Source organism: Somniosus microcephalus, chromosome 18 (assembly GCF_052327205.1).
Source record: "Somniosus microcephalus isolate GS21.2 chromosome 18, FLI_Smic_1.0, whole genome shotgun sequence".
In the NCBI taxonomy this organism is placed as follows: domain Eukaryota; kingdom Metazoa; phylum Chordata; class Chondrichthyes; order Squaliformes; family Somniosidae; genus Somniosus; species Somniosus microcephalus.
The window spans coordinates 84,721,572-84,746,014 of NC_141004.1; the positions used below are offsets into that span (position 1 = coordinate 84,721,572).

At 52.1% G+C, this 24,443-nt stretch overlaps 1 protein-coding gene across 1 annotated transcript; it reads right to left on the minus strand.

Moving 5' to 3' along the window:
• Window positions 1–709: 709 nt before the first annotated feature.
• LOC147105425 (type 1 phosphatidylinositol 4,5-bisphosphate 4-phosphatase-like) lies at window positions 710–23,551 on the minus strand. The gene is made up of 6 exons (XM_086011723.1): window positions 23,333–23,551; window positions 22,143–22,249; window positions 9,808–9,913; window positions 9,634–9,686; window positions 7,550–7,640; window positions 710–4,500 (listed from the first exon to the last, which is right to left on the minus strand). The coding sequence occupies exons 1-6, from the start codon at window positions 23,423–23,425 to the stop codon at window positions 4,357–4,359; spliced, it is 594 nt and encodes a 197-aa protein (XP_085867849.1). The 5' UTR covers window positions 23,426–23,551; the 3' UTR covers window positions 710–4,356.
• Between the last annotated feature and the right edge of the window lie 892 nt (window positions 23,552–24,443).

The following is a 24,443-nucleotide window of genomic DNA, read 5'->3' on the forward strand; positions in this document are numbered from 1 at the left end:
TGCCAGCGTATTTCACACTTCACTTAGAGCCATTGTCTATTCTTTACCTATCCTATTACTATCTCGTCTCAGCCTGAATATCTCTTAATGTCTCTTCTTTCATCCCCTCCCCCAGAGTCCAGGGAATTTTGGTATATTGCAACCAATGCATCCACTATCTCTGCAGCCACTTCTTTGAAGACCCTGGGATGCAGGCCGTCAGGTCCAGGGGACTTGTCATCTTTTAGTCCCATTATTTTACCGAGTACTATTTCCTTAGTGATAGTCTTTAGTTCCCCACTCCCTGTGGCCCCTTGATTATCCATTATTGGGATGTTGTTAGTGTCTTCTACCGTGAAGACAGATACAAAATATTTGTTCAGAGTCTCTGCCATTTCCCCGTTTCCCATTATTAACTCCCCAGTCTCATCCTCTAAGGGACCAACGTTTACTTTAGCTACTCTCTTCCTTTTTATATACCTGTAGAAGCTCTTACTATCTGTTTTAATGTTTCTTGCCAGCTTACTCTCATAATTCATCTCTCTATTATTTTTTTCGTCCCGGGCACCGGGAGCGATCCCCAGGATTCCCAACACAGTCACTGAGAGTGATTCTCTCACTACCCCATCCCCAGACTCAGGTCGCCCCCCCATCTCTGTCGATGTTAGTTGATTCCTTGCAGAACGGAGGGAAACTGCAGCTATCAGAAGGAGGATCCAAAACTATGATGTAAAATTGTTTACTTTTTTATTATGTTAAATCAACGTAGAATTTTTTTTAGTCAACACTTTAAATAGAACACATGATACAATGAGCATTGCAGTTAACATGATTCACCAGTCTGAGGCGCTGTGGACCATACAATGAGTGCTGAAGTACCAACAGGGGGCGCTGCGGGCACGATACAATACCGCGCCCCACCACCAGGGGGGGGGAACGCTGCAGGAGCAATACAATACCACGTCCCACCAACAGGGGGCGCTGCGGACACGATACAATACCGCGTCTCACCAACAGGGGGCACTACGGGCACAATACCGCGTCTCACCAACAAGGGGCGCTGCGGGCATGATACAATACCGCGTCCCACCAACAGGGGGCGCTGTGGGTGCAATACAATACCGCGTCCCACCAACAGGGGGCGATGCGGGCACGATACAATACCGCGCCCCACCACCAGGGGGGGGGAACGCTGCAGGAGCAATACAATACCGCGTCCCACCAACAGGGGGCGCTGCGGACACGATACAATACCGCGTCTCACCAACAGGGGGCACTGCGGGCACAATACCGCGTCCCACCAACAAGGGGCGCTGCGGGCATGATACAATACCGCGTCCCACCAACAGGGGGCGCTGCGGGTGCGATACAATACCGTGTCCCACCAACAGGGGGCGCTGCGGGCATGATACAATACCGCGCCCCACCAACAGGAGGCGCTGCGGGCAGGATACAATACTGCGCCCCACCAACAGGGGGCGCTGCGGGCGCGATACAATACCGCGTCCCACCAACAGGAAGTGCTGCGGGCACGATACAATACCGTGTCCCACCAACAGGGGGCACTGCGGGCACGATACAATACCACGTCCAACGAACAGGCTGCGCTACACCCCAGGATGGCCCCCCCGTGGTTCAGCAATTTAAATGGGACAGTCACAGTTCCCCCGCGCCCCCCCCCCCCCAACTCCACCCCGTCCAGTACAGCCACTGGGGGACTCGTCCTCCCGCACAGCCCCACTGTAGGGGGCGTGGCTGAGGGGGTCTCGGCCCACCTCGCGTTCCCACTCTCTCGGAGGCCTGGTGTAATCTGGGGGCAAATGCGCCAAATCAATTCGGCGACTTCATTGTGCTCCACTTGAAAAGGAAGTGAATGTGGAAACGGCTCCGAGAATTGCACATGGACTGGGGGGAGGTTGTCCATCTTCAGACCAGGTCTCAGCTCAGGGGGTGTTCAGCCCCAGCTCGGGGAGTATCCGTCTTCAGACCAGGTCTCAGCCCGGGGGGGTGGGGTCCGGACCCAGCTCGGGGATATCTGGCACCAGTCCGGGGATATCCAGCCCATCACAGCCCAGGGGTACCTTTGTGAGGTGCACTGTCACAGTCAGCTTGTTGAGGAACACTGACCGGTCATTCCTGTGAGGGAGGGGGGGGGGGGGGCGGTGGCGGAAGGAGGCAGCAGCCCCTCTGTTTGGACTTAGCTGGTGGTACAGAACAAAGATGAATTTGAGATCGATTATAAATAGGTGAAGACACAGTGATGAGCACATTTAACGGGTTAGCACAGCGGTTTGGAACAAGGTAGCTCCAGACCCTAATAACGCACCCATCTGCCGCGGAGGCTCGGAGACGGAGACAGATGTCGGAGCAGTAGCAGGAGTCGGAGACAGAGCAGGAGCCAGAGAGGGAGACTCTCAGCTAACAAAGTCAGTTACCAATTAGCCCACAGCATAAAGACCCTTAAGGCCCAGGTCAGTGGTGAGAGGATCGAAGGGTGTTACTGGACAGAGAGACGGGTCTGTAGCGAGAGGATCGAAGGGTGTTACTGGACAGAGAGACGGGTCTGTAGCGAGAGGATCGAAGGGTGTTACCGGACAGAGAGACGGGTCTGTAGTGAGAGGATCGAAGGGTGTTACTGGACAGAGAGACGGGTCTGTAGCGAGAGGATCGAAGGGTGTTACCGGACAGAGAGACGGGTCTGTAGCGAGAGGATCGAAGGGTGTTACTGGACAGAGAGACGGGTCTGTAGTGAGAGGATCGAAGGGTGTTACTGGACAGAGAGACGGGTCTGTAGCGAGAGGATCGAAGGGTGTTACTGGACAGAGAGACGGGTCTGTAGTGAGAGGATCGAAGGGTGTTACCGGACAGAGAGACGGGTCTGTAGCGAGAGGATCGAAGGGTGTTACTGGACAGAGAGACGGGTCTGTAGCGAGAGGATCGAAGGGTGTTACTGGACAGAGAGACGGGTCTGTAGCGAGAGGATCGAAGGGTGTTACCGGACAGAGAGACGGGTCTGTAGCGAGAGGATCGAAGGGTGTTACTGGACAGAGAGACGGGTCTGTAGTGAGAGGATCGAAGGGTGTTACTGGACAGAGAGACGGGTCTGTAGCGAGAGGATCGAAGGGTGTTACCGGACAGAGAGACGGGTCTGTAGTGAGAGGATCGAAGGGTGTTACTGGACAGAGAGACGGGTCTGCAGTGAGAGGATCGAAGGGTGTTACTGGACAGAGAGACGGGTCTGTTGAGAGGATCGAAGGGTGTTACTGGACAGAGAGACGGGTCTGCAGTGAGAGGATCGAAGGGTGTTACTGGACAGAGGTACGGGTCTGTTGAGAGGATCGAAGGGTGTTACTGGACAGAGAGACGGGTCTGTAGTGAGAGGATCGAAGGGTGTTACTGGACAGAGAGACGGGTCTGTTGAGAGGATCGAAGGGTGTTACTGGACAGAGAGACGGGTCTGTAGCGAGAGGATCGAAGGGTGTTACCGGACAGAGAGACGGGTCTGCAGCGAGAGGATCGAAGGGTGTTACTGGACAGAGAGACGGGTCTGTAGCGAGAGGATCGAAGGGTGTTACTGGACAGAGAGAGACGGGTCTGCAGTGAGAGGATCGAAGGGTGTTACTGGACAGAGAGACGGGTCTGTTGAGAGGATCGAAGGGTGTTACTGGACAGAGAGACGGGTCTGTAGCGAGAGGATCGAAGGGTGTTACTGGACAGAGAGACGGGTCTGTAGTGAGAGGGTCGAAGGGTGTTACTGGACAGAGAGAGACGGGTCTGTAGTGAGAGGATCGAAGGGTGTTACTGGACAGAGAGACGGGTCTGCAGCGAGAGGATCGAAGGGTGTTACCGGACAGAGAGACGGGTCTGTAGTGAGAGGATCGAAGGGTGTTACTGGACAGAGAGACGGGTCTGCAGTGAGAGGATCGAAGGGTGTTACTGGACAGAGAGACGGGTCTGTTGAGAGGATCGAAGGGTGTTACTGGACAGAGAGACGGGTCTGTTGAGAGGATCGAAGGGTGTTACTGGACAGAGAGACGGGTCTGTAGCGAGAGGATCGAAGGGTGTTACTGGACAGAGAGACGGGTCTGCAGTGAGAGGATCGAAGGGTGTTACTGGACAGAGAGACGGGTCTGCAGTGAGGATCGAAGGGTGTTACTGGACAGAGAGACGGGTCTGTAGTGAGAGGATCGAAGGGTGTTACTGGACAGAGAGACGGGTCTGTAGTGAGAGGATCGAAGGGTGTTACTGGACAGAAACACACGGACCGTGCTCGGGTGCAAGGATTCGAGTTCTATCGTTAGTGTGCAGTAGATTCCTGGGGTCACGGACGGAGCGGACTCCCTCTCCCTCCGGCTGGCTCTTCTCCGGCCAGGGTCATCAGGAGAAGTTCTGGATGGGATGACTGACCTTCAAACAGGCCCAGTAACAGGCTCGGGCCATACAGCACACGGACAGAATGATCACCACAGCCCACGCAGCATAGATACCGTGGTACATCTGGGCATGTTTCCAGGTGGTAACCTGCCGGACCAGAGAGAGAGAGGGACAGAGGTCAGTGTCACAGCAGCCAAGGGGGGGATTAACCCCCTCACTGCCCCCATCAGGGGGATCAACCCCCTCACAGCCCCCATCAGGGGGATCCACCCCCTCACAGCCTGCCCCCATCAGGGGGATTAACCCCCTCACAGCCCCCATCAGGGGGATTAACCCCCTCACAGCCCCCGTCAGGGGGATCCACCCCCTCACAGCCCCCGTCAGGGGGATTAACCCCCTCACAGCCCCCATCAGGGGGATTAACCCCCTCACAGCCTGCCCCCATCAGGGGGATTAACCCCCTCACAGCCCCCGTCAGGGGGATTAACCCCCTCACTGCCCCCGTCAGGGGGATTAACCCCCTCACTGCCCCCGTCAGGGGGATTAACCCCCCTCACAACCTGCCCCCATCAGGGGGATTAACCCCCTCACTGCCCCCATCAGGGGGATTAACCCCCTCACAGCCTGCCCCCATCAGGGGGATTAACCCCCTCACAGCCCCCATCAGGGGGATTAACCCCCTCACAGCCCCCATCAGGGGGATTAACCCCCTCACAGCCCCCATCAGGGGGATTAACCCCCTCACAGCCCCCATCAGGGGGATTAACCCCCTCACAGCCCCCATCAGGGGGATTAACCCCCTCACAGCCCCCATCAGGGGGATTAAGCCCCTCACAGCCCCCATCAGGGGGATTAACCCCCTCACAGCCCCCATCAGGGGGATTAACCCCCTCTCAGCCCCCATCAGGGGGATTAACCCTCTCACAGCCCCCATCAGGGGATTAACCCCCTCACAGCCCCCATCAGGGGGATTAACCCCCTCACAGCCCCCATCAGGGGGATTAACCCCCTCACAGCCCCCATCAGGGGGATTAACCCCCTCACAGCCCCCATCAGGGGGATTAACCCTCTCACAGCCCCCATCAGGGGGATTAACCCCCTCACAGCCCCCATCAGGGGGATTAACCCCCTCACAGCCCCCATCAGAGGGATTAACCCCCTCACAGCCCCCATCAGGGGGATTAACCCCCTCACAGCCTGCCCCCATCAGGGGGATTAACCCCCTCACAGCCTGCCCCCATCAGGGGGATTAACCCCCTCACAGCCCCCATCAGAGGGATTAACCCCCTCACAGCCCCCATCAGAGGGATTAACCCCCTCACAGCCTGCCCCCATCAGGGGGATTAACCCCCTCACAGCCTGCCCCCATCAGAGGGATTAACCCCCTCACAGCCTGCCCCCATCAGGGGGATTAACCCCCTCACAGCCCCCATCAGGGGGATTAACCCCCTCACAGCCCCCATCAGGGGGATTAACCCCCTCACAGCCCCCATCAGGGGGATTAACCCCCTCACAGCCCCCATCAGGGGGATTAACCCCCTCACTGCCCCCATCAGGGGTATTAACCCCCTCACTGCCCCCATCAGGGGGATTAACCCCCTCACAGCCCCCATCAGGGGGATTAACCCCCTCACAGCCCCCATCAGGGGGATTAACCCCCTCACAGCCCCCATCAGGGGGATTAACCCCCTCACAGCCCGCCCCCATCAGGGGGATTAACCCCCTCACAGCCCCCATCAGGGGGATTAACCCCCTCACAGCCCCCATCAGGGGGATTAACCCCCTCACTGCCCCCATCAGGGGGATTAACCCCCTCACAGCCCCCATCAGGGGGATTAACCCCCTCACAGCCTGCCCCCATCAGGGGGATTAACCCCCTCACAGCCCCCGTCAGGGGGATTAACCCCCTCACAGCCCCCATCAGGGGGATTAACCCCCTCACTGCCCCCATCAGGGGGATTAACCCCCCTCACAACCTGCCCCCATCAGGGGGATTAACCCCCTCACTGCCCCCATCAGGGGGATTAACCCCCTCACAGCCTGCCCCCATCAGGGGGATTAACCCCCTCACAGCCCCCATCAGGGGGATTAACCCCCTCACAGCCCCCATCAGGGGGATTAACCCCCTCACAGCCCCCATCAGGGGGATTAACCCCCTCACAGCCCCCATCAGGGGGATTAACCCCCTCACAGCCCCCATCAGGGGGATTAACCCCCTCACAGCCCCCATCAGGGGGATTAACCCCCTCACAGCCCCCATCAGGGGGATTAACCCCCTCACAGCCCCCATCAGGGGGATTAAGCCCCTCACAGCCCCCATCAGGGGGATTAACCCCCTCACAGCCCCCATCAGGGGGATTAACCCTCTCACAGCCCCCATCAGGGGGATTAACCCCCTCACAGCCCCCATCAGGGGGATTAACCCCCTCACAGCCCCCATCAGGGGGATTAACCCCCTCACAGCCCCCATCAGGGGGATTAACCCCCTCACAGCCCCCATCAGGGGGATTAACCCTCTCACAGCCCCCATCAGGGGGATTAACCCCCTCACAGCCCCCATCAGGGGGATTAACCCCCTCACAGCCCCCATCAGGGGGATTAAGCCCCTCACAGCCCCCATCAGGGGGATTAACAAAATATCGAGTTACAGGTAGAAAATACCAGAGCAGGTAAGGAGTTAGAAGATGCCAGGTGGGGGGAGGGGGGGGGTCCCTGGACAACTCATTCAGATAGATTTCATAGGCCCCTCTCGCCACAGCGCCCTCGGGGCTACAAATACTGCCTGGTGCCGATAGACAAACTCACACAATGGATCGAGGCCTTCTCCTGTAAGATGAGCACCCGCCCTCACAGCAAGTGGAACTGTTGTTGCGTGAGGTGGTCTGTAGGTGGGGAATGCCATCCAGGTAGATAGCGACCCGTGATCTAAGCTTACACACCTTCAATGATTTCTGCACATATACCCACCCCCCGCCAGGTCTCGCTGTTCATGCACCCCCTTTAGAACGGTATCCTTTAGTTTATATTGCCTCTGCTCATTCTTCCTACCAAAATGTACCACTTGGCACATTTCTGCGTTAAACTTCATCTCCCACGTGTCCGCCCATTCCACCAGCCTGCCTCTGTCTTCTCGAAGTCTATCCCCGTCCTACAGCGAGTATCGCTCGAACGCTGGGAGTATTGATCGGATACTTACAGCGACTACAGCAGCTATAACAGCGAACAGGAGCCCGAGGATGAATATACACAAGCAGCGTTTCCGCGGATATCGCCGGCCTATCGATGACCTGCAAAGACCGACAGAAAGCAAAGTTAGAGAAGTAACAGGCCAGGTGGGAGCGAGGGCGCCGTGGTCAGCGCGCGCGCGGTGCCGGAGGTGGCGGGGCGGGCGCGGTGCCGGAGGGGGCGGGGCGGGTGCGGTGCCGGAGAGGGCGGGCGCGGTGCCTTCTACTGGTGCATAAAGACAACATGCGAATAACCTTGGATAGGTTTCGAGTATAAACCCCGAGGGATATCCTACGTGTAAGTGTATAGATGTATAACTCGCTCTTAATCTCAGTCAATGTTAATAAAACCAACATGTCGATTTATTTCTGGGGTTAGAATGAGAGTAGAATGGCGGTTAACATAAAAGGGAACCCAAAAAACTTCTGCCAGCATGTAAACAGTAAGCGGGTAGTAAGAGGCGGGGTGGGGCCTATTAGGGACAAAGGAGGTGATATATGCTTAGAGGCGCAGGGCAAGGCTAGAATACTCAATGAGTACTTTGTATCGGTGTTTACTAAGGAGGTGGATGCTGACAAAATATTAGAAGAAGTGGAAAAGGTAGAAGCAATGGAAGGGGTGAAAATTAATGGACAGGATGTACTAGAAAGGCTGGGTATGCTTAGAGTGGACAAGTTGCCTGGTCTAGATGGCTTGCATCCCAAGTTGCTAAGGGAATTGGGGGAGGAGATAGCGGAAGGGCTTGCCGTAATTTTCCAATCTTCCCTAGATGTGGGAGAGGTGCCTGAGGATTGGAAAGTGGTAAATGTGACACCATTGTTCAAGAAAGGGCGTAAGGACAATCCTAGTACCTACAGGCTGGTAACGGGGAGGATTGATGAAGGGAATGCAATGGATGTTGTCTACATGGATTTTCGGAAGGCGTTTGACAAAGTACCACATAGAAGGCTGGTTAACAAAATTGAGGCTCATGGAATAGGTGGGTCAGTGGCAGCTTGGATAAGGAATTGGCTTAAGGACAGAAAACAGCGAGTTGTGGTAAATGGCTGTTTTTCAGACTGGAGGATGGTAGACAGTGGTGTTCCCCAAGGGTCAGTGCTGGGGCCACTGCTTTTTTTGATATATATATAAATGACCTGGATATTGGAATACAGAGTAGAATTTCTAAATTTGCCGATGACACCAAACTTGAGGGTGTGGCAAACAGTAAGGATGATACCAATCGACTGCAACAGGACATAGAATGGCTAGCAGATTGGGCAGACAGGTGGCAGATGGAATTTAATACAGAGAAGTGTGAGGTGATGCATTGCGGCAGAGGAGAAGCTGGATTTGTTTTCATTAGAGTAAAGGAGGTTGCGGGGTGATTTGATCGAGGTGTACAAGATCATGAGGGGTTTGGATAGGCTAGACGGGGAAAGGCTGTTCCCACTAGTTGATGGTACAAGGACTAGGGGACACAGATTTAAGGTTTTGGGCAAGAGTTACAGGGGGGATGTGAGGAAAAACTTTTTTACGCAGCGAGTGGTGAGGACCTGGAACTCGCTGCCGACGGAAGTGGTGGAAGCGGAGACACTCGATGTTTTCAAGGGGAGGCTGGATAGGCACTGGAGGGAAATAAACTTGCAGGGCTACGGGGATAGAGCGGGGGAATGGGACTGACTGGATTGCTCTACAGAGAGCCGGCACAGACTCGATGGGCTGACTGGCCTCCTTCTGTGCCGTGGTGAGTCTAAGACTGAGCCAATGTAATTTATGAATCCGTTCAGCTGGCCCAATGATCCTGGGCGCGCTAGCTAAATAACGGGGCCCGCGAGGGGGAGCGTGGAGGCTGCGTGAATGATCCGAGAACTCGGGAGCTGAAGATCGGCAAGTCCGGAGGAGAGGAAACACGCACAATGTGAAAGAGGTGGGCTGTTGGTGTCTGGTTACAAAGGGCTGTTGGCCTTGGGTGGCGGTTGGGGGGGTGGAGTGAGGAAGACAGAACAGCGGGTGACTGAAGCCACCTCCAGTGATTCCTGCAGGGAGATGAATAGTGCGGACGATTATACTCACACTCGCCGGCAGTGTGGACACCGGGCTAATGTCCGGTCTGTAAACTCCCTCCACTGAAACAACACAAAGAACTTTATACAGAACCGCTCACAGCCTCACTGACCCACAGCTAATGTCGCAAACCCATTCAATTAAACACTGACCCGCAGGGCAGTGCATGAAGGATACACTCACCAGGAATGTGTTTTTGCAGTGGCCGCAGATGACGCGAGCTCCAACTGGCTGGGGATCTGGGCTGGTCGGACCAGGGTGAACTGGCCCCAGGTTTATTATCCTTTTACTGTAAGAAGTCACCAAGAGAGAGAGAGATCAAAGGAAATTCACAGTCTCACACCAAACAAGCCAGACAGCCCCTCGAACCTGTTACACGGGAACGGAGGAGGCCATTCAGCCCCTCGAGCCTGTTACACAGGAACAGGAGGAGGCCCATTCAGCCCCTCGAGCCTATTACACAGGAACAGGAGGAGGCCATTCAGCCCCTCGAGCCTGTTACACAGGAACAGGAGGAGGCCCATTCAGCCCCTCGAGCCTGTTACACAGGAACAGGAGGAGGCCCATTCAGCCCCTCGAGCCTGTTACACAGGACCAGGAGGAGCCCATTCAGCCCCTCGAGCCTGTTACACAGGAACAGGAGGAGCCCATTCAGCCCCTCGAGCCCGTTACACAGCAACAGGAGGAGGCCCATTCAGCCCTCGAGCCTATTACACAGGAACAGGAGCAGCCTATTCAGCCCCTCGAGCCTGTTACACAGGAACAGGAGGAGGCCCATTCAGCCCCTCGACCCTGTTACACAGGAACAGGAGGAGGCCATTCAGCCCCTCGAGCCTATTACACAGGAACAGGAGGAGGCCATTCAGCCCCTCGAGCCTATTACACAGGAACAGGAGGAGGCCATTCAGCCCCTCGAGCCTGTTACACAGGAACAGCCTATTCAGCCCCTCGAGCCTGTTACACAGGACCAGGAGGAGGCCCATTCAGCCCCTCGAGCCTGTTACACAGGAACAGGAGGAGGCCCATTCAGCCCCTCGAGCCTATTACACAGGAACAGGAGGAGGCCATTCAGCCCCTCGAGCCTGTTACACAGGACCAGGAGGAGGCCCATTCAGCCCCTCGAGCCTGTTACACAGGAACAGGAGGAGGCCCATTCAGCCCCTCGAGCCTATTACACAGGAACAGGAGGAGGCCATTCAGCCCCTCGAGCCTGTTACACAGGACCAGGAGGAGGCCCATTCAGCCCCTCGAGCCTGTTACACAGGACCAGAAGGAAGCCATTCAGTCCCCTCGACCCTGTTACACAGGAACAGGAGGAGGCCCATTCAGCCCCTCGAGCCTGTTCCGCCAGTCAATTTGGTCATGGCTGATCTGTACGTCAACTCCATACCCTTACCCGACAAAAATCTATAAATCTGAAGCTGCAATTGACCCCCTGCATCCACAGTTTTTTGTGGGAGAGAGTTCCAGATTTCCACTCCCCTTTGTGTGAAGAAGTGCTTCCTGACATCACCCCTGAACGGCCTGGCTCTAAGTTTAACGTTACGTCCCCTTGTTCTGGACTCCCCCCACCAGAGGAAACAGTTTCTCTCCATCTACTCCTTTAATCATCTTAAACATGTACACAGATCCCTGAAGGCAGCAGGACAGGTGGATAAGGTGGTTAAAAAGGCATATGGGATACTTGCCTTCATTAGCCGAGGCCTAGACTATAAGAGCAGGGAGGTTATGATGGAGCTGTATAAAACGCTGGTGAGGCCACAGCTGGAATACTGTGTGCAGTTCTGGTCGCCTCACTATAGGAAGGATGTGATTGCTTTGGAGAGGGTGCAGAGGAGATTCACCAGGATGTTACCTGGGCTGGAGCGTTTCAGCTATGAAGAGAGACTGGACAGGCTGGGGTTGTTTTCCTTGGAGCAGAGAAGGCTGAGGGGGGACCCGATTGAGGTGTACAAAATTATGAGGGGCATAGATAGGGTGGATAGAAAGGAACTTTTCCCCTTAGTAGAGGGGTCAATAACCAGGGGGCATAGATTCAAGGTAAGGGGCAGGAGGTTTAGAGGGGATTTGAGGAAGAACTTTTTCACCCAGAGGGTGGTTGGAATCTGGAACTCACTGCCTGAAAGGGTGGTAGAGGCAGGAACCCTCACAACATTCAAGAAGCATTTGGATGAGCACTTGAAACGCCATAGCATACAAGGCTACGGACCAAGTGCTGGAAAATGGGATTAGAATAGACAGGGCTTGATGGCCGGCGCGGACACGATGGGCCAAAGGGCCTCTTTCTGCGCTGTATGACTCGATGACTTCGATTAGATCACCCCTTAATCTTCTATACTCGAAGCAATACAAGCCCAGTCTGTGCAACCTGTCCTCGCAATTTGAAACATAGAAGATAGGAGCAGGAGTAGGCCATTCGGCCCCTCAAGCCCACTCCACCATTTAATGAGATCATGGCTGATCGTCCAAATTCAGTACCCTGTCCCTGCCTTCTCCCCATATCCCTTGATCCCTTTAGCCTTAAGAAATAGATCCAACTCCTTCTTGAATATATTTAATGAATTCCACAGGTTCACCACTCTCTGGGTGAAGAAATTCCTCCTCATCTCAGTCCTAAATGGCTTACCCCTTATCCTTAGACTGTGACCCCTGGTTCTGGACTCCCCCGCCATCGGGAACATCCTTCCTGCATCTAGTCTGTCCAGTCCTGTCAGAATTTTAAAAGTTTCAATGAGATCCCCTCTCATTCTTCTAAACTCCAGCGAGTACAAGCCCAATCGACCCAATCTCTCCTCATACGTCATTCCTGCCATCCCAGGTATCAGCCTGGTGAATCTTCGCTGAACTCCTTCCATGGCAAGAACATCCTTCCTCAGATAAGGCGACCAAAACTGCACACAATACTCAAGGTGTGGTCTCACCAAGGCCCTGTACAACTGCAGCAAGACATCCTTGTTCCTGTACTCGAATCCTCTCGCTACGAAGGCCAACATACCATTTGCCTTCTTAACCGCCTGCTGCACCTGCATGCTTACCTTCAGCGACTGGTGCACAAGGACGCCCAGGTCTCGTTGCACTTCCCCTTCTCCCAACCTACTGCCATTTAGATAATAATCTGCCTTCCTGTTTTTGCCACCAAAGTGGACAACCTCACATTTATCCACGTTATATTGCATCTGCCATGTTTCTGCCCAATCACCCAACATGTCCAAATCATCCTGGAGTTTCTCGACATCCTCCTCACAGCACACACACCCACCCAGCTTTGTATCGTCCGAAATCTCTCGGCGCCTCCTCAGTTCCAAGTCTCTCATCATTTAGAAAAAGACTTTTTTTTTTTTAACCCCCTACCACCATGAGCAAAGGGTCCTAATCACATTTACCTGTCCTGTTCCCGTATCCGGTCACCCCCCCCATTGCCATCATTGCCCCCTCGCTCTCTCCAATCTAACCTACAATTAGTGACACAGTTTCAGCCCCAGCGGTGACCCTGGCAGTGAATCCCACAGCCCCGCAACTCTCCTGCGCCCGGCTTTAAATCTCTTACCTTTACATTTTTATCTGCAGCCCCTCGACCTTCACCACCTCAACGACTGAAAACAGTCGGATTCTCTCGACCCCGGTCCCATCCTCCCAACATTTAAAAAACTTCAAAATGTGAAAATGGAAAGAGTGGGTGGGGGGGGGGGGGGGGGGGGGTGGCGGCGGGGAAGAGGAGTGGGACTAATTAGAGAGCTCGATCAAAGAGCTAGCACAGGCACGATGGGCCGAATGGTCTCCTTCAGTGCTGTATCATTCTCTGATTCTATCATTTCGCCCCATAATCTCTGTTTTTTTTTTAAAGTCTTTTATGGGATCAGGGCGTCGCTGGCAAGGCCGGCATTTATTGCCCATCCCTAATTGCCCTCGAGAAGGTGGTGGTGAGCCGCCTTCTTGAACCGCTGCAGTCCGTGTGGTGAAGGTACTCCCACAGTGTTGTTAGGGAGGGAGTTCCAGGATTTTGACCCAGCGACGATGAAGGATCGGCCGATATATTTCCAAGTCAGGATGGCGTGTGACTCGGAGGGGAACTTGGAGGTGGTGGTGTTCCCATGCGCCTGCTGCCCTTGTCCTTCTAGGTGGAAGAGGTCGCGGGTTTGGGAGGTGCTGCCGAAGAAGCCTTGGCGAGTTGCTGCAGTGCATCTTGTAGATGGTACACACTGCAGCCACGGTGCGCCGGTGGTGGAGGGAGTGAATGTTTAAGGTGGTGGATGGGGTGCCAATTAAGCAGGCTGCTTTGTCCTGGGTGGTGTCGATCTTCTTGAGTGTTGTTGGAGCTGCACTCATCCAGGCCAGTGGAGAGTATTCCATCACACTCCTGACTTGTGCCTTGTAGATGGTGGCAAGGCTTTGGGGAGTCAGGAGGTGAGACACGCGCCGCAGAATACACAGCCTCTGACCTGCTCTTGTTGCCACAGTATTTATGCGGCTGGTCCAGTTAAGTTTCTGGTTAATGGTGACCCCCAGGGTGTTGATGGTGGGGGATTCGGCGATGGTAATCCCATTGAATGTCAAGGGGAGATGGTTAGACTCTCGCTTGTTGGAGATAGTCATTGCCTGGCACTTCTGTGGCGTGAATGTTACCTGCCACGTTCTTCTAATAACAACTCCCCTGGGATCCCGGGATTATTCCACTGGGCCTTCACCCTTAGCCCAACTGACTGACGTAAAATAGTCCTTTTCTCTATCACACTATCGCTCATCCCACTCTCTACCACTTCACCTCCTCTCCGATAGCCCTCGCTCTCCTCTTTGAAGACGCTCCTTAAAACCGACCTCGTTGACCAAGCTTGGGATTACCCGCCTTCATATCTCCTTGTGTGGCTCGCTCTCCAAATGTGTCTGATTTACAATCCTGTGAAACGCCTTCGGACGTTTTACTACATTAAAGGCACAATGAATGATTGTCTACCCTCACTGTCTGTACACTGACTGGTGTCTCTCAGTCCCTCTCTCTCTCAGGGAGATATCTGTACACTGACTGGTGTCTCTCAGTCCCTCTCTCTCAGGGAGATATCACTACACTGACTGGTGTCTCTCAGTCCCTCTCCCTCGGAGATATCTGTACACTGAATGGTGTCTCTCAGTCCCCTCTCCCTCAGGGAGATATCACTACACTGACTGGTGTCTCTCAGTCCCCTCTCTCTCAGGGAGATATCTGTACACTGACTGGTGTCTCTCAGTCCCCTCTCTCAATCGTCGCTAAGCAAAAGGAAAAATATCTGTCATATTGGGCAGAAACAACAAAAACCCAAAGCAAACTCAATTGCTACTTGGCCCTAAACAGACAATACAACATAGCTGATTACCTGACCATGGTAAAGGATAACAAACTGAGAAGAACCTTGACAAGGTACAGACTTAGCGAACATAGCCTAGCGATCGAAAAAGGCAGACCAGGCTGCCAAGAGAAGACAGGATATGCTCTCACTGCAGTCAGGGAGTAGTTGAGACAGAGATGCACTTCCTCACAGCCTGTGGAAAATATCAGGGCATCAGAGAGAATTTCTACCAAAAATTCTCACAAATATGCCCTGAATTCAGAAATCTGACTGACAACCAAAAACTCCCATTCCTACTGGGGGAGGAGAGAAGCTGTGTAACACTGGCGGCACACTATGTTACAGCTTGCCATGAACAGAGGGACAACCAGTAAACTAAGACAAGAGTATATATAAACAAGGCGAATGTATATTTATAAACTCAGGGATATACCTGTTTATACACTGTATGAATGGAACCGCGTTTATGTGTTCAACCATAAATGTATTTTGATGCTTTGGCAAGATAAGATGTACCTTATCATGCCAATAAAGCGATTTGTATTGTATTGTCTCTCAGTCCCCTCTCTCTCAGGGAGATATCTGTACACTGACTGGTGTCTCTCAGTCCCCTCTCCCTCGGAGATATCTGTACACTGACTGGCGTCTCTCAGTCCCTCTCCCTCGGAGATATCTGTACACTGACTGGCGTCTCTCAGTCCCTCTCCCTCAGCGAGATATCTGTACACTGACTGGTGTCTCTCAGTCCCTCTCCCTCAGGGAGATATCTGTACACTGACTGGTGTCTCTCAGTCACTCTCCCTCAGGGAGATATCTGTACACTGACTGGTGTCCTTCAGTCCCACTCTCCCTCAGGGAGATATCTGTACACTGACTGCTGTCTCAGTCCCACTCTCCCATGGAGATATCTGTACACTGACTGGTGTCTCTCAGTCCCCTCTCCCAGGGAGATATCTGTACACTGACTGGTGTCTCTCAGTCCCCTCTCTCTCAGGGAGATATCTGTACACTGACTGGTGTCTCTCAGTCCCTCTCTCTCAGGGAGATATCTGTACACTGACTGGTGTCTCTCAGTCCCCTCTCTCTCAGGGAGATATCTGTACACTGACTGGTGTCTCTCAGTCCCTCTCTCTCAGGGAGATATCTGTACACTGACTGGTGTCTCTCAGTCCCTCTCTCTCAGGGAGATATCTGTACACTGACTGGTGTCTCTCAGTCCCCTCTCTCTCAGGGAGATATCTGTACACTGACTGGTGTCTCTCAGTCCCTCTCTCTCAGGGAGATATCTGTACACTGACTGGTGTCTCTCAGTCCCCTCTCCCTCCGGGAGATATCTGTACACTGACTGGTGTCTCTCAGTCCCCTCTCTCTCGGAGATATCTGTACACTGACTGGTGTCTCTCAGTCCCTCTCTCTCAGGGAGATAGAAACATAGACGATAGGAGCAGGAGTCGGCCATTCGGCCCCTCGAGCCCGCTCCGCCATTCAATGAGATCATGGCTGATCATCCAAATTCAGTACCCTGTCCCTGCCTTCTCCCCATATCCCTCTAGCCTTAAGAAATATATCCAACTCCTTTTTGAATATATTTAATGAACTGGCCTCCACCGCCCTCTGTGGTAGAGAATTCCACAGGTTCACCACTCTCTGGGTGAAGAAATTCCTCCTCATCTCTGTCCTAAATGGCTTACCCCTTATCCTTAGACTATGACCCCTGGTTCTGGACTCCCCGGCCATCATAAACATCCTTCCTGCATCTAGTCTGTCCAGGCCTGACAGAATTTTATAGGTTTCGATGAGATCCCCTCTCATTCTTCTAAACTCCAGTGAGTATAAGCCCAATCGACACAATCTCTCCTCATACGTCATTCCTGCCATCCCAGGTATCAGCCTGGTGAATCTTCGCTGCACTCCCTCCATGGCAAGAACGTTCTTCCTTACGTAAGGTGACCAAAACTGCACACAATACTCAAGATGTGGTCTCACCAAGGCCCTGTACAACTGCAGCAAGACATCCTTGATCCTGTACTCGAACCCTCTCGCTACGAAGGCCAACATACCATTTGCCTTCTTAACCGCCTGCTGCGCCTGCATGCTTACCTTCAGCGACTGGTGCATAAGAACACCCAGGTCTCTTTGCACTTCCCCTTCTCCCAATCTATTGCCATTCAAATAATAATCTGCCTTTCTGTTTTTGCCACCAAAGTGGATAACCTCACATTTAACCACATTATAGTGCATTTGCCATGTTTCTGCCCAATCACCCAATCTGTCCAAATCGTACTGGAGTTTCTCGACATCCTCCTCACAGCTTACCCTCCCACCCAGCTTTGTGTCGTCTGCAAATTTGGAGATATTACATCCAATTCCCTCGTCCAGATCATTAATATATATTGTGAACAGCTGGGGTCCTAGGACCGATCCCTGCGGTACCCCACTATTCACTGCCTGCCACTCGGAAAACGACCCATTTATTCCAACTCTTTGCTTTCTGTCCGCCAACCAGTTCTCTATCCAAGTCAATACCTTGCCCCCAATCCCATGTGCCTTAATTTTGCACACTAATCTCTTATGCGAGACCTTATCGAAAGCCTTCTGAAAGTCCAAATACACCACATCCACTGGTTCTCCCTTATCTATTTTACCAGTTACATCCTCAAAAAATTCCAGTAGATTAGTCAAGCATGATTTACCTTTTGTAAATCCATGTTGACTTTGTCCGATCCTGTCACTGCTTTCCAAGTGCTCTGCTATTACATCTTCTTTCCTAGATTCTAGCATTTTCCCTACTACCGATGTCAGGCTTACCGGTCTATAATTCCCTGCTTTTTCTCTACCACCTTTTTTGAATAGTGGGGTAACATTAGCTACCCTCCAATCCATGGGTACTGTTCCAGAGTCTATTGAGTTCTGGAAGACGACCAGCAATGCATCTACTATTTCTAGGGCCACTTCCTTAAGTACCCTGGGATGTAGATTATCAGGCCCTGGGGATTTATCAGCCTTCAGTCCCATCAATTTTCCTAACACCATTTCCCTACAAATACTGATTTCTTTCAGTTCCACCCTTTCATCAGGCCCTATGTTCCCCGGCATCTCTGGGAGGTTATTTGTGTCCTCCTTTGTGAAGACAGAACCAAAGTATGAATTTAGTTGGTCTGCCATTTCTTTGTTACCCATTATAAATTCCCCTGATTCTGACTGCAAGGGACCTAAGCTTGATTTCACCAATCTTTTTCTCTGTACACTGACTGCTGTCTCAGTCCCTCTCCCTCAGGGAGATATCTGTACACTGACTGGTGTCCCTCAGTCCCCTCTCTCTCAGGGAGATATCTGTACACTGACTGGTGTCTCAGTCCTCTCTCCCTCAGGGAGATATCTGTACACTGACTGGTGTCTCTCAGTCCCCGCTCTCTCTCAGGGAGATACATAGAAGATAGGAGCAGGAGTAGGCCATTCGGCCCCTCGAGCCTGCTCCGCCATTCGATGAGATCACAGAATCACAGAAACCCCACAGTGCAGATAGAGGCCATTTCGGCCCATCGAGCCTGCACCGACACATATCCCACCCGATCCCCGTAACGCCTACACCAACACATATCCCCGTAACCCCACGTATTTAATCCCCCTAACACTAAGGGTCAATTTATCATAGCCAATCAACCTAACCCGCACATCTTTGGACTCATGGCTGATCATCCAAATTCAGTACCCGGTCCCTGCTTTCTCCCCATACCCCTTGACCCCTTTAGCCTCAAGAAATATATCTAACTCCTTCTTGAATATATTTAAAGACTTGGCCTCAACCGCCTTCTGTGGTAGAGAATTCCACAGGTTCACCACTCTCTGGGTGAAGAAATTCCTCCTCATCTCTGTCCTAAATGGCTTACCCCTTATCCTTAGGCTGTGACCCCTGGTCCTGGACTCTCCGACCATCGGGAACATTCTACCTGCATCTAGTTTGTCCAGACCTGTCAGAATTTTATAAGTTTCGATGAGATCCCCTCTCATTCTTCTAAACTCCAGCGAGTAGAAGCCCAATCGACCCAATCTCTCCTCATACGTCATTCCTGCCATCCCAGGTATCAGCCTGGTGAATCTTCGCTGAACTCCTTCCATGGCAAGAACGTCCTTCCTCAGATAAGGCGACCAAAACTGCACACAATACTCAAGGTGCGGTCTCACCAAGGCCCTGTACAACTGCTGCAAGACATCCTTGTTCCTGTACTCAAACCCTTTCGCTATGAAGGCCAACATACCATTTGCCTTCTTCACCACCTGCTGCACCTGCATGCTTACCTTCAGCGACTGGTGCACAAGGACACCCAGGTCTCGTTGCACTTCCCCTTCTCCCAATCTATTGCCATTCAGATAATAGTCTGCCTTTCTGTTTTTGACACCAAAGTGGATAACCTCGCATTTATCCACGTTATATTGCATCTGCCACGCTTCTGCCCAATCACCCAACCTGTCCAAATCATCCTGGAGTTTCTCGGTATCCTCCTCGCAGCACACACGCCCACCCAGCTTTGTGTCGTCTGCAAACTTGGGAGATATTACATCTAGTTCCCTTATCTAGATCATTAATGTATATTGTGAACAGCTGGGGTCCAAGGACCGATCCCTGCGGTACCCCACTAGTCACTGCCTGCCACTCGGAAAAAGACCCGTTTATTCCAACTCTCTGCTTTCTGTCTGCCAACCAGTTCTTTATCCAAGTCAATACCTTGCCCCCAATCCCATGTGCCTTAACTTTACACGCTAATCTCTTATGCGGGCCCTTATCGTAAGCCTTTTGAAAGTCCAAATACACCACATCTACTGGTTCTCCCTTATCTATTTTCCCAGTTACATCCTCAAAAAATTCCAGTAGATTAGTCAAGCACGATTTATCGTTTGTAAATCCATGTTGACTTTGTCCGATCCTGTCACTGTTTTCCAAGTGCGCAGCTATTACATCTTTTATAATGGACTCCAGCATTTTCCCCACTACCGATGTCAGGCTTACTGGTCTATAATTCCCCGTTTTCTCTCTACCACCCTTTTTGAATAGTGGGGTAACATTAGCTACCCTCCAATCCATGGGTACAGTTCCAGATTTTTGGAAGATGACCAGCAATGCATCTACTATTTCTAGGGCCACTTCCTTAAGTACCCTGGGATGTAGATTATCAGGCCCTGGGGATTTATCAGCCTTCAATCCCGTCAATTTCCCTAACACCATTTCCCTACAAATACTGATTTCTTTCAGTTCCTCCCTCTCATCAGACCCTATGTTCCCCGACATCTCTGGGAGGTTATTTGTGTCCTCCTTTGTGAAGACAGAACCAAAATATGCATTTAATTCGTCTACCATTTCTTTGTTCCCCATTATAACTTCCCCTGCTTCTGACTGCAAGGGACCTACACTTGATTTCACTAATCTTTTTCTCTTCACATATCTATAAAAGCTCTTAGTCAGTTTTTATGTTCCCTGCAAGCTTACTTTCATATTCTATTTTTCCCTTCTTAATTAATCCCTTTGTCCTCCTTTGTTGAATCCTAAACTGCTCCCAATCCTCAGGGTTACCGCTTTTTCTGGCTAATTTATATGCCCTCTCCTTGGATCTTATGCTATCCCTGTGGTAAACCACTGTTATTGTATCCTACTGTTATCGTTATTGCATATTGTTACCTCTGGTTGGCGCTGTGTACCAATGCATGCCTCAGCTGGCTAATTTGCCTGGTTAGCCACGGTTGAGTCACCCTTTTTGTTTTATTCTTATCCCAAACTGGGATGAACAACTTCTGTAGTTCATCCATGCGGTCTTTGAATGTTTGCCATTGCCTATCCACCGTCAACCCTTTGAGTAACATTCCCCAGTCAATCCTACCCAACTCGCGCCTCATACCATCGTAGTTTCCTTTATTTAAATTCAGGATCCTAGTCTCCGAGTCAACTACTTCACTCTCCATCCTAATGAAGAATTCTATCATATTATGATCGCTCTGACCCAAGGGGCCTCGTACAACAAGATTGCTAATTAATCCTCTCTCATTACAGAATACCCAGTCTAAGATGGCCTGATCTCTGGTTGGTTCCTCGACATATTGTTCCAGAAAACCATCCTGTAAACACTCCAGGAATACCCCCTCCACAGTATTGTTACTAATTTGGTTAGCCCAATCTATATGTAAATTAAAGTCACCCATGATGACTGCTGTGCCCTTATTGCAAGCGTCTCTAATTTCCTATTTAATGCCATCCCCAACCTCCGTATTACTGTTTGGAGGTCTATATACCACTCCCACTAACGTTTTCTGCCCTTGATATTTCTCAGTTCTACCCATACAGATTCCGCATCATCAGAGTTAATAGCCTTCCTTTCAATTGTGTTAATCCCCTCTTTAACCAGCAATGCTACCCCACCTCCCTTTCTTATTTGCCTATCCTTCCTAAATATTGAATACCCCTGGATGTTGAGTTCCCAGCCTTGGCCACCCTGGAGCCATGTTTCTGTAATCCCAATCAAATCACTGACTGGTGTCTCTCAGTCCCTCTCTCTCAGGGAGATATCTGTACACTGACTGGTGTCTCTCAGTCCCCTCTCCCTCAGGGAGATATCTGTACACTGACTGGTGTCTCTCAGTCCCCTCTCCCTCAGGGAGATATCTGTACACTGACTGGTGTCTCTCAGTCCCTCTCTCTCAGGGAGATATCTGTACACTGACTGGTGTCTCTCAGTCCCCTCTCCCTCAGGGAGATATCTGTACACTGACTGGTGTCTCTCAGTCCCCTCTCCCTCAGGGAGATATCTGTACACTGACTGGTGTCTCTCAGTCCCTCTCTCTCAGGGAGATATCTGTTCACTGACTGGTGTCTCTCAGTCCCTCTCTCTCAGGGAGATATCTGTACACTGACTGGTGTCTCTCAGTCCCTCTCTCTCAGGGAGATACCTGTACACTGACTGGTGTCTCTCAGTCCCCTCTCTCTCAGGGAGATATCTGTACACTGACTGGTGTCTCTCAGTCCCTCTCTCTCAGGGAGATACCTGTACACTGACTGGTGTCTCTCAGTCCCCTCTCTCTCAGGGAGATATCTGTACACTGACTGGTGTCTCTCAGTCCCCTCTCCCTCAGGGAGATATCTGTACACTGACTGGTGTCCCTCAGTCACTCTCTCAGGGAGATACCTGTACACTGACGGACGTCTCTCACCAGTAGGGTCGGGGACAGGCAATCCTCTGCGAAGTCACTTTACAGATCAGGAGACAGTTACACGGACATCGGACGTACTTCTTCCCCACGGGAGCATTCTTAATCGGCTGCAGAGAGCGAAAGAGAGAGCAAGAGAGAGCAGTGTAAGCATGGAATCAGGAAGCAAACCAATCGGCACTGTGTACCCCACCAGGCCCCACCGTGCAGGCAAACTACGGTTTGAACCCAATCCAAGGTTGCAGAGTAGGTTCCAGGATCGTGTCTGTGCAATCGTTAACTCGATATCCGAGAGGATTTAAAAAGATGGCTTCCCAGGACACTACAAGGGTCTTGAAGCCAAGTTCATTCAGACAGTGGAGAGAGAAACAGTCAACATTTCAGGTCGAAGACCCTTCGTCAGGACAAGGCCTTGGACAACGTGAAGCGCTTTCCATACCTCGGGAGCCTACTGTCAACAAGGGCAGATGTGGACGACGAAGTCCAACACCGCCTTCAGTGTGCCAGTGCAGCCTTCGGTCGCCTGAGGAAGAGTGTGTTTGAAGACCAGGACCTCAAACCCGGCACTAAGCTCATGGTCTACAGAGCAACAGTGATACCCGCCCTGCTGTATGCCTCAGAGACATGGACCATGTACAGCAGGTACCTCAAAGCACTGGAGAGGTACCACCAACGCTGCCTCCGCAAGATCCTGCAAATCCATTGGCAGGATAGGCGCACTAATGTCAGTGTACTTGCTCAGGCCAACATCCAAGCTTTGACCACGCTCAATCAGCTCCGATGGACGGGTCACATTGTCCACATGCCCGATACGAGACTCCCAAAACAAGCGCTCTACTCGGAGCTCCGGCACAGCAAGAGAGCCCCAGGTGGGCAGAGGAAACGCTTCAAGGACACCCTCAAAGCCTCCTTGAAAAAGTCCTGATGACGAGTCATCGACCTGAAACATTGACTCTGTTTCTCTCTCTCCACGGATGTTGCCCTGGCCAGCTGAGTTTCTCCAGCGTTTTCTGTTGTTGTTTTGGATTTCCAGCATCCGCAGTATTTTGGAATCGTATTAATTCAGACAGTTCTTGCCGTCACTCTTATGTTACCGGTCTACGAGAGGATTGCAGGGGATAATCATGGCATTACCGAAGATGGCCAAGCACTAGGGGAACAACCTGACAACTCACTCCCCGCCCCCAGCTCACCGTGGCCTCGTTACAGATTCCGCACTTCACCACGTGCTGCTGCATTTTGCCTTCGACGTTGATGAGGGACTGGCAGACGCGGCAGTTGATCATCGGGCTGCTCCCACTCTCGGGGCTGGTCAGCGGAGAGTAGGGGGGAGGGTCCTCACCTGGGAGTACAGCAGGAGCGCCCTCCGAGAACTCCGGGAAACCTGGAGAGACAGTGGGGGTCAGTACATAGACATAGAAAATAAAATATAGGAGCAGGAGTCGGCCATTCGGCCCTTCGAGCCTGCTCCGCCATTCAATATGATCAGGGCTGATCCTCTATCTCAATACCATATTCCCGCTCTCTCCCCATATCCCTTGATGCCTTGTGTCTAGAAATCTATCTATCTCCTTCTTAAATATATTCAGTGACTTGGCCTCCACAGCCTTCTGTGGTAGAGAATTCCACAGGTTCACCACCCTCTGAGTGAAGAAATTTCTCCTCATCTCAGTCCTAAATGTCCTACCCCGTATCCTGAGACTGTGACCCCTCGTTCTAGACCCCCCCAGCCAGGGAAAACATCCTCCCTCCTTCCAGTCTGTCTAGCCCTGTCAGAATTTTATACATTTCAATGAGATCTCCTCTCATTCTTCTAAACTCTAGTGAATACAGGCCTAGTCGACCCAATCTCTCCTCATACGACAGCCCTGCCATTCCAGGAATCAGTCTGGTGAACCTTCGCTGCACTCCCTCTATGTCGAGTATATCCTTTCTCAGGTAAGGAGACCAAAACTGCACACAGTACTCCAGGTGTGGTCTCACCAAGGCCCTGTACAACTGTAGTAAGACATCCTTGCTCCTGTACTCAAATCCTCTTGCAATGAAGGCCAACATACCATTTGCCTTCCTAACTGCTTGCTGCACCTGCATGTTTGCTTTCAGTGACTGGTGTACAAGGACACCCAGGTCCCTTTGTACAGCAGCATTTCCCAATCTAGCACCAAGTCCAGGCCCGCCACCACTACAGACAGACAGGTCCCGCCACCACTACAGCCCCCACCCCACAGGCAGGCAGGTCTCATCTGTGACTGCGGTTGTAATCTCTAGACTTGACTATTCCAACGCACTCCTGGCCGGCCTCGC

Bases quoted from the DNA above. Each gene is read 5' to 3' on its own strand.
- LOC147105425 (XM_086011723.1), bottom strand. From the start codon at position 23,425: ATGATCAACTGCCGCGTCTGCCAGTCCCTCATCAACGTCGAAGGCAAA. The intron at 9,687-9,807 runs GTGAGTGTATCC...GTGTTGTTTCAG, and splicing joins ACTGCAAAAACACATTCCTG to TGGAGGGAGTTTACAGACCG. The intron at 4,501-7,549 runs GTAAGTATCCGA...CTGGTCCGGCAG, and splicing joins TTATAGCTGCTGTAGTCGCT to GTTACCACCTGGAAACATGC.